Source organism: Penaeus japonicus, unplaced genomic scaffold, assembly GCF_977035675.1.
Source record: "Penaeus japonicus unplaced genomic scaffold, GWHDUDI00000001_assembly GWHDUDI00000001, whole genome shotgun sequence".
In the NCBI taxonomy this organism is placed as follows: Eukaryota; Metazoa; Arthropoda; class Malacostraca; order Decapoda; family Penaeidae; genus Penaeus; species Penaeus japonicus.
This window is the reverse complement of record NW_028234403.1, coordinates 50,031,723-50,044,156: the sequence shown is the minus strand read 5'-3', so window position 1 is coordinate 50,044,156 and position 12,434 is coordinate 50,031,723. Positions and strand designations below refer to the sequence as shown.

The window sequence follows — 12,434 nt, the reverse complement described above, 5'->3', positions numbered from 1 at the left end:
AATTACGGGTTATGTTTCGCACTCCGGTGCACGCAACGCGCCTTTGGAGATCTTGACAACCTGACGTCATAATTATTTCTCTCAAACAGAGATAGCGCGCTAATCACTTATCGGACGTTCCAGGCTTGCTAACTCCGCAAACAATGCACAGTGTGCATTGTTTGTGTTTTCCTTAGTGTTATGTTTATATTAGTGTTATTGATATACTCATAGCTTAGATCTTGTTAGCTTTGCGATAGGCTTAGTTTCCCCCTTGCGTGTATATATCGTGCCTCCTTTGTAAATAATGTTATACATCTATCTTGATTTATAATATATTGTTAATGTTTTAGCTACCGTGTTTCACGTAATCCCTTTATATATTATGTGTGGGAATTAGATCAATCTCTGCTCGCCACATATTCGGGTGCCAGGGACGGGACCCGTTTGGCCCATTACACAAATAGTGTTAGTATTTAGGATATATACCTTTTACACATACAACTAGTAGTAGAGACACATCTTATACCCATCACACACACACATATATATATATATATATACATATATATATATATATATATATATATATATATACATATATATATATACATATATATATATACATATATATATATACATATATATATATACATATATATATATATATATACATATATATATATATACATATATATATACATATATATACATATATATACATATACTAATCATCATCAGAAAGCTCCATGGCGGTTTGTTTACAATGGCGTCGCCCTGGACGGGGACGATGGTTCTTTCTTGAGGACAAGTGTTACCAGATTCCCGTCTAGCGTCTAGTGGGAATAGCTGGTGTTCCCGTGTAGGTTGAGATCCCCTTCTGCAAGTTACTAGTGTGACCGTAGCTTAAATGAAAGACGAGAGTCACCTGACCCAAAGAAGCGAGAGTCACGTGACAAAGAAGCGAGTCACGTGACCCGAAGGCGGGAGAGAGGTATCCAGTGAACGAGGCAGCCATCATTCATCACAGCTTAAATCATGGCAAATCACAAAGGTGCACCAGCCTTTGGGGATAAGGAAAGGGAATATAAAAGACAGTCTAATTTTTCAGACGCAATGTTAAAAGTAAGTATTATTTGTTAGAGATGAATACATTTTATTGGATGTAATAGCTTTGCCGAAATCCTGGCTTGTGTTGAAGGTATGAATTGCAGATATAAAATTATAAGCATTCGTATCCTAGCATAGACTGTAATTCAGAGGGGGTGTTGGTATGATAAAAGATTATGCTAGGATAAGGATCCTTATATTTGTGTATCCATAGTTCATACCTCAAAACTTGTTGAGTGCTGTGCTGGAAGAAGCCCTGGTATGGGTAATTTTTTTTGACAGCCTTGAGCTCCAAGACATATAGCTATTTGTAGGTGATAGATCGAAATTGTCAATTGTTATTCAAAGTACTTCCTCCTCAAATTTTCAGAAAAGAAGTTATTCAGCAGGTTTGATGTGCCAGCAATACATTAAAATATGTATGCAGTAAGATGGCGGGTGTACATTGTCTGGCACGGTGTCATCCAGGTCCACGACCACTCTGCCTTGGCACCAAATCATGCCATCCGCTGCTAATGGGTTTTAATAATACAATGATAGCTTACACTGACCAATTTTTTTATACCCCCCCTTACTTAAGGCACTTTGTGCTACCTCGTGCTACTTCTGTACATATTTCGTATGCTAAATCTTAACCTAGTTTTGAAGTTATCCCTAGCCAAGAGGAGGCTTTGCCCCCCCCCCCCTTTTTAAGGCACTTCATGCTAACTCATGCTACTTTGGTACATATTTCATATGCAAAAGCTTAACCCAGTTACGTACCTCACTTTGCCTAGTTTTGAAGTCAGCCTTTGCCATGAGGGAGCTACGCCCCCCAGTGGACCTCAGGGCACTTTGTGATACTTATGATGCATAATTAGTTCTGTAGATGAAAATGCCGCGACCACGAATAATCTTCACACTACACCATGATGACAGCAACTGAGTCTTCGTCTCATATATTCCTCAGCATGGGAAACTAGGACCGATAATGACACGACCACTCAACAGAGGGCACTCTCTAATTATGCTGTAAACAATGGGGAATATTGCGCCATCTATCGAGAGAACATAACAGCACATGCAGGTAATTATTGGGGGTTTCCAGTCCACAGCTTGTCGCTAGCCATAAATACGTAAACACAGCCATGTTTGAATTTCAGGGTGAGGATGGTGTTTTTCGAGGTATTTTGCACAAGGTATGTTGCACGGAGTGCCCTAAATAGGGGGGGGAGGCAAAGCCCCTGCTTGGCTAGGGCTTAATTCAAAACTAGGCAAAGTTAGGTAGGTAATTGAGTTTAGATTTTGCAAGCAAAATATGCCCTGAAGTAGGACGAGGTAGCACCAAGTATATATGTATATATATTTATTTATATACATATATTCTAGATGTGTGTCCCATTCTTGCTGGTGCTAGATGAAAATGGTGCCATATAGGTTTTGGATTTTAGGTGAAAGCCATTTTCTTAATATTTTGTAAATATTAGTAATTATGGGTGCAATTGTCATCATCACTCAATAACAGTAATCCTAAACTAAGGTACATTATGATGCTTAATATCAGACCAAAGCACCTGCATCATGCACGTCATGACCAATCCTCAATGCCTTTATTTGCTTGTATGTGTATATAAAAAAGCATGCATGGAGACATATATCCATGATATATTTTTCTATACATCTAAACATAATCTTTTCTTTTCAGAGAGCATTGAACATGTCAAAAGCCTGCCAGACCACAGACACCAAGGACACCAAGGACACCAAGGACACCAAGGACACCTCCAAAACTTCCCATGCCTCCCAGAAATGCGAGGTAAATTTTCTAAATATTATTATTATTATTATTATTATTATTATTATTATTATTATTATTATTATTATTTTTAAGGAGTATGTCTTGTGGATTTGTATATGTGAGTGTGTATATATATATATATATATATATATATATATATATATATATATATATATATATATATATATATATATATGAATATATGTATATATATATGAATATATGTATATGTATATGAATATATGTATATATATATGAATAAAAAATAAAAAAATGTATTATATATATATGAATATATGTATATATATATGAATATATGTATATTGATATATGAATATATGTATATATATATGATATATGTATATAATATATATATATATATATATGAATATATGTATATATATATATATGAATATATGTGTATATATATGATTATATGTATATATATATGAATATATGTATATATATATGAATATATGTATATATATATGTATATGAATATATGTATATATATATGTATATGAATATATGTATATATATATGTATATGAATATATGTATATATATATATATATATGAATATATGTATATATATATGAATATATGTATATATATATGAATATATGTATATATATATATATGAATATATGTATATATATATGAATATATGTTTTTGGGGGGTTTTTTTTTAAAAAAAAAAAAATATATATATATGAATATATATATAATGTATATATATGTAATGTATATATATAATATATATATAATGTATATATATATAATGTATAATATATATAATGTAATATATATATAGTGTATATATATATATTGTATATATATATAATGTATATATATAATGTATATACATATAGATAATGTATATACATATAGATAAATTATATATATATATAAAGTATATGTATATAATGTATATGTATATAATGTATATATATAATGCATATATAATGCATATATATATAATTTATATATATATAATGTATATATATATAGTATATATATATATATATATTATATATATATATATACAATATACTTTATAGATATATAATGTATATATATAATTAAGTATATATCTAGATATATATTATAAAATGTATATATATATATAAATGGTGTATAATATATATATATGTATGTTATCTATATATATAATCCTAATATTTATATCAATATATATGTTATATATATTGAATTTAATATATATAATTATATATAATGTATATATATATCATGTAAATATATATATATATAATGTATATATCTATATAATGTTATATATATATATCATGTATATATGCATAATGTATATATATATCTATAATGTATCATATATAATGTAAATATATACAGCATAATGTATATATATATATATCACGTAATATATATTTACATAATGTATATATATATATATATAAATGTATATCTATATATATTAAAATATAATATATATATATATAATTAATATGTAATATATATTTAAAATATATTTATTTTTAAGTATATATAAATTTAATAATGTATATATATATATCTATATTTATATTGGTATTATATATAAGTATATATTACATTTATAAATCTATATATATTATTATAATGTATATATATTATTTATAATGTATATATATATATATATTTATAAAGTATATATATATATTTTAATTTATATTTCTATCTATCTATATATATATATATATATTTGTTTGTTCATATATATATATATATATTTTCTATTTATATATAACTTAAAATGTATATATATACATAAAAATTTTTTATGTATATATAATGTGTAATATCTATATATATATATATATCATGTTATATATGTATTATATATATATTATTATATCTATATAATGTATATATATTTTTTAATATATATATATATATGAATATTTATATTTATAATATATATATATATATGCTATCTAAATATATATATTTGTATATGTATATATAGAAAAAATAAAAAATTTTTTTGATATATATATATATATATATTTAATGATATATATATATATAAATATATATTTTATGTATTAAAATTTGGTAATTTATATATTATATATAATATATATAATATATATATATAATATATTATAATGGTATATATATGATATAATAGAAAATCTTTTTAGAAATTATATATATATATAGCATATATTATTTATAGTGTATCCTTTATATATATCATGATATCTAAATATATATATTTAATGTATATAATATATATATATATATATATATTTATAATGCATATATCATATTATATATGTATATAAATATATTTATATGTATATTGTATATATATATTTATAATGTATATTTATATATTTCAATTATATATTTATATATATATTTATAATGTATATATATATCTTTATACATTTATAGTGTATATTTATAATTTACATTATGTTATATATATATATATTCTTTATAATGTATATATATATAAAATATATATACAAATGTATGTCTATATATTTGTTGTAAATATATTTCTAATGTATATATATATCTTTAAATATTATGTATATATTATAATTATATTTATATATTAATATATATACATATTAATATATAAAAATATATACTTATAATATTATATATATATATATTATATATATATATAATGTATATATATATATATGTATATATAAAATGTATATAATAATGTATATATATAATGTAAATATCATATATATATGTACATATAATATATATATATTTATATATATATATCTATTATATATCTATTATATATATATAGATATATATTTAAAGGTATATATATAAGAAATATTAATGTATATATATAATTGTATATATTTAATGTAAATATTATATATATGATATGTATATATCTCTCTTATATATATATATATATATAATATAATCTATATATATATATATTTTGTATATATATGATGTATATATATATATATGATGTATAAAAATATATATAAAGATGTTATATATATATTATATGATGTGTATATATATATATTGGATGTTATATATATATATATATATATATTTATATATTTATATATGTATATATATATATATATATATATATATTTCTGATGTATATATTATATTATGGATGGTATAATATTTATGATGTGTATATATTTATAATGTATATATATAATGTTATAATATTATAATGTATTTATTTAATGTATGTTTTCTATTATGTATATATATGTATTTAATGTGATATATATATAAAATGTATATAGATAGTAATGTATATATAATATAATGTATAAATTTATATAATATATAAATATATATAATGTATATATATATATAATGTAAATAATAATTATAATATCATACATTAAATTATGTATATTATATACTGTTTAATATATAATGTATTCTATATATATAGAATGTATATATATATTAGCAATGAATATAAAGTTTAAAATAAAAATAATATATACACACACAAAACCAAAACCAACAACACAACAAAACACACACACACCAACAAAAATCACCCACACCAACACAACACAAACACACACAACACAAACACAACACCCACACACACAACACAAACCCAACATAACACAACACAACAACAACACACAAAACACACACCACACAAACCAAAAACACAACAACACACAAAAACACAACACAAACCACCAAAAAAACCAACACATAACAACACAACAAAACACACACACAAAACACAACACAAACACCCAAACACAAACACACACAACACACACACAACACACACACAAACACACAACACACACACACACAAACACACACACCAACACACCAAAAAACACACACAACACACAACAAGACAACACACAACACACACACAAACACACACCACACCACAACACACAAACAACCACACACCAAACACACACCAAACACCACACACACAACACACACAACACACACACAACCACACCACCCACAAACCAAACAAAACACCACACACACAAAACAACAAAACACACATCTAAACACCACACACAAAAATACACAACACCACAAACACCATAAAAATACACAACACCACAAAACACACAACACACAACAAACACACAAACACCACCAACACAAACACACAAACACAACACACACACAAAACCACACACACAACACACACACACACACACAACACACAAACACCACAACACACACACACACACACACAAACAACAACTCACAACACAAAACAAAACCCACACAACAACACACAACCACCACACACCACACAACACACCACACACACAAAACAACACACACAAAACACCACACAACCCCACAAAACAACAAACACACACACACCCAAAACACACACACACACCACAACCCAACCACACAAACACCACAACAACACACCACAAACCACACCAACACACAACACCCCCACACACAAACAACACAACCACACACAACACAACACAACACACACACAACACAACACACACACAACACACACAAAACCCACACAACACACCCACACACAACACACACACAAAAAAACACTCACACAACAAACACAAAACACACACACACACACACACACACCCACACAACACACACACCACACACCACAACCACCCAAACACACCACACACACACCCACACAACAACCACACACAACACAACACAAACATCTCTCACACAACACAAACCACACACACAAACACCAACACAACAAACACACACAACACAAACACACTCACCACCACACACAACACACACACACACACACACACACACACACACACAACCACCACAAACCCACACAACACAACCAACACCAACAAACCACACAACCAACACCCAACACACACCCACACACACAACACACAACACACACCACAAACCACACACACAACAAACACACACAAACACACAAAAAAACACAACACACCACAACACCACCACACACACACACACAACACCAAAAAACACACACACAACACCAACACCACACACCACCACACAACCCAACAAAACAAACACACCCAAAACCACACAACACATACACACAAACACACACACACACACACCACACACAAAACACACACAACAAACACCACCACAACCCCACAACAACACACAAACACACACCACCCCCCACCACCAACACACCCAACCCCCCCCCAACCACACCACAACCCACACCCACACACACCAAACACACACAACCACAAACAACACACACCCATACACAAACCCCCCAAAACACACACAACACACACACACACATAAAAAAAATCACACAAACCACACAAAAAACACACAAAACAAAAACAAACCAAACAAAACAAAAAAAAAAAACACCAAAAAACACAAAAAAACCCACCCAAAACAAAAAAACAAAAACACACAACAAAACACACCACAAAAACAAAACAAAACCCCCACAACAAAAAAACAACAACACAAACCACCAACCCCCACAACCCCCTTCCCACCCACCAACCCCCCCCACCCACACACAAACACACACACAAAACACACACACACACACACCAACTCACACATATAGTATTATATAAATAATATATAATATATAATATATATTATGTATATGATATATATATAAATATATGTATAAATATCTATATAATATATATATAATATAATATAAATAATATATATAATATATATATATTTGTGTGTATGTATGTGTATATATATATATATAATATTGTGTGTATGTATATGTATATATATAATATATATTGTGTGTATGTATATGTATATATATATATATATTAATATATATTTGTGTGTATGCATATATAATATATATATATACTATATATATATATAAATATATATAATATATATATGTATATATATATGAATATATATATATAATATATAAATATATATATTTCTGGGTATGTATATATATATATAATATATATATATATATATATATATATATTAGATATATATAAATTTGAGTATATATAATATGTATATGATATGTATATGTATATGTATATGTAAATATATATATGTGTATATATATACATAAATATATTTATGTGTATGATATATATACATATATATTTTATGTGTATGTATGTAATATATATAATATATATATAATATATATATATATATATATATATATATATATAAATATATTTATGTATATATATGTATATGTATATATATGTATGTGTATATATTATTATGTTTATGTATATATATAGTCTATATAATTTTATGTGTATATGTATGTATATATTTATATGTGTATGTATATGTATAGGAATATAATATATTTTTTTATTTTTTTTTTTACCTCTTTTTTTTTCTTTTTTCTTTTTTTTGGTGTATATATGTATATATAATATATATATTTTGTGTATGTTATATATATATATATATATATATATATATAATATATATATATATAATAATATATGATATATATTTCTTTTATGTATATATATAATATATATTTCTGTGTATATATATATATATATAATATATATTTCTGTATATGTATATATATATAATATATATTTCTGTGTATATATATATATATATAATATATATTTCTGTGTATATATATATATATATATTGTGTGTGTTTTATGTGTATATATATAAATGTATATATATTTATGTTTATGTATACATATATATATATATATATATAATATATATATTATATATATATATATATATATAATACATATATATATATACATATATACATATATAATATAATATATATATATATATATATATATACATATATATATATATATATATTTGTGTGTGTTTATGTGTATATATATAAATGTATATATATTTATGTGTATGTATACATAATATATAATATATATATATATATATATATATATATATATATATATATATATTTATTTATGTGTATATATATGTATATATATATATATTAATATATAATATATATATATATATAAATATATATTTTATATATATATATTTATGTGTGTATTTAAATATATCAGATACACATATATACAGATACACATAAATATATATTAATATTTATACATACAAATAAATAAATAAATATATAATATAATATATATATATATATAATAATATATATATATATATATATATATATATATATATATATACATACACATAAATATAATATAAATATTTATACATACACACACACACGCACATATATATATATATAATAATATATATATAATAATATATATATATATATATATATATATATATATATATATATACATATATATATACATATACATACATACATATCTTTCCTCTCTCTCTCTCTCTCTTTCTTTATAAGATAGAATGTAGATTTAACACACCCTACCTCTCTGCAGAAAGATGCTGAATTTAAATATTTGATAGAAGCAGCTAAATCCGAAGATTGTGCTGCAATGATCATAGTGGCCAGGGCATTTAACACAGGTGTTGGACTCCCACCCTCCAGGTGAGTGAGCATCGCTTTCATATGTAGGATGAAGTTGAGGTCAGTGTTGCATGATAATGAGGACGGGATGCTTTGCATGATCTGTTCCTGAGAGTGTGTTGTGTGGATGACTATTTACGTACCTGGACAATTTTCGTGACTGGCAGTGAAGTTAGTCAATTCATGTGACCTTTTTATATGGAAACCCATTGGTTTCTTTGGGAAGGCTGACTCCATTGTTTGACATCTTACAGGGATAAGAATTGGGTCAAAGCTGTGTACTGGCTGGAGAAAGCAGTCAGTGCAAAATCTGAAGATGAAGGTGATTTCAACTCCCCCGTGGATGACCCTTCATATCATCTGGTGGCAGAGGAAGCCACTATGTACTTGAATGGCGGCTATGGCCTTGCTAAGGATGCCAAAAAGGCTGGTAAGTTTTAAGCATTTTTATACTGTCATTTTATGTCAGTTGCTTTCTCCCTTTTACTTTATTCCTTTGTTTATTCATTTGTTCTTTTAAATTTTTAATTGTTATATGAGGCATTGCTCTATCTTGTATAGTATGTTTCAAGCATCTTTGTTAAATAGAAGTGGAAGTGAAATGTCTGAGATCGAAGTGAAGGTTCTGTTTTAGAGTCCAATCATGCTTGAAAGAGGAAATTGTCAGTTGCAGAAAATCTCCCTTCTTATTTGGCATATGGTTCATTCATGTAATTAGTTAGTTTTTTTTTTTTTTTTAATCTTTTCTTTCCTTTTTTTTGTCCCATCCTTGCATAATTATTTCCATCTTACATTTGACTTTGTAAAAAAAATAAATAAATAAAATTTTCCAGGGGAGCTTTTCAATTGGGCCGCTGAGCTGGCAACAGGAGCCAAGAAGGACAGCTTGGCATCCGAATACTACATGCAAGCGAAAGAGGCTTGGCAGTGTGTGAATCAAAGAGGAAAGAAGAAGAGAAATTAATAAATGATATTGCCAGCCCTCTCCAACTGTATTTCTTTGATTTGTTTTAGATTTGTGTAATTTCATGTTAATTTTTTATTTATTTAGTTTCATCTTTTGTCATTATTCCATTTTGTTTGATTTATTTCATGGTGAATATTCTACACATTTTTTGTAATCCATATAGCAAATAGGTAAAGGCATTCATCTCCTCCTCCTCCTCTTCTTCCTCTTCTTCCCTCCTTTATTTTTCCTTATCAACACATGTTGCATGGATGGAAAATAGATGAAAAAAAAAAAAAAAAATGCAGTGGGGTGTTGATAGGACCTGGTGAAAATTAAGGATAATTCTTTTTAGGATTAGTTGTACTTATCTTGTCTTTTGTTCTTGTTTATCTTACTTTCTCCCCCACCTCCATTTTTTTTCTCTTTTTTCTGTTTCACATTTTCTTTCTCTTCTTTTTTTTTGGCCATATTGTTTAGTCTTAATTATGCTCTCATTACTGTCATTATCATCATTACAATCATTGTCATTATATTCACATGTCTATAACACTGCCATTAGTTCAGTTGTATCACTCCAGTTTCTTACAATTGTCCAGTTTTTACAAGTTTGTCATTGTAGTTTTATATACTCAGAATTCATACTTTCGAAGGCCAGTTGGGTGAAATTCACGTGCCCATGTTAGTTACACATTTGAATCTCTCAGCAGTCTTTAAAAGCTCCACCCATTCACCCATTAATTAAGCCACCTCAGTAAGAAGCCAAGAGAGAGAAATGGTCTCTTTGCCGCAATCCTCAACCTTAGACTGGTTCATGCGTGTGCTATAGCTTTGCATGGATCTTTTACATGCAAACATATTATTCCTGACCATGCTACAAGTATAATTGCTTTTGGGTGTTCACTCCAGGTGCCTGTTACATTATGATAAATATAAATATTCAGTTCTGATGATGATTGTATTGTGTTCTAACTTTTTTTTTTTTATGATTTGTTTTATGTTCTGTTCACGGTTGTGACAATTCACTCACGAGGTGAATGTACTTAGAGTTGCTCTCTCTCATCAGCTGATAATTTCACCGAATGTTAATGTATGTTCACTTCCAGAATGTTTTAGTCTAAGATTGCAATTTCATAG

At 26.6% G+C, this 12,434-nt stretch overlaps 1 protein-coding gene across 1 annotated transcript; it reads left to right on the top strand.

The window, feature by feature from the left end:
* Positions 1-921: 921 nt before the first annotated feature.
* LOC122243058 (eukaryotic elongation factor 2 kinase) lies at positions 922-12,433 on the top strand. The gene is made up of 5 exons (XM_043000521.2): positions 922-1,104; positions 2,774-2,884; positions 10,263-10,372; positions 10,606-10,781; positions 11,185-12,433. Exons 1-5 carry the CDS (start codon positions 1,018-1,020, stop codon positions 11,313-11,315), a joined length of 615 nt encoding a protein of 204 aa, XP_042856455.2. The 5' UTR covers positions 922-1,017; the 3' UTR covers positions 11,316-12,433.
* Position 12,434: the final 1 nt, after the last annotated feature.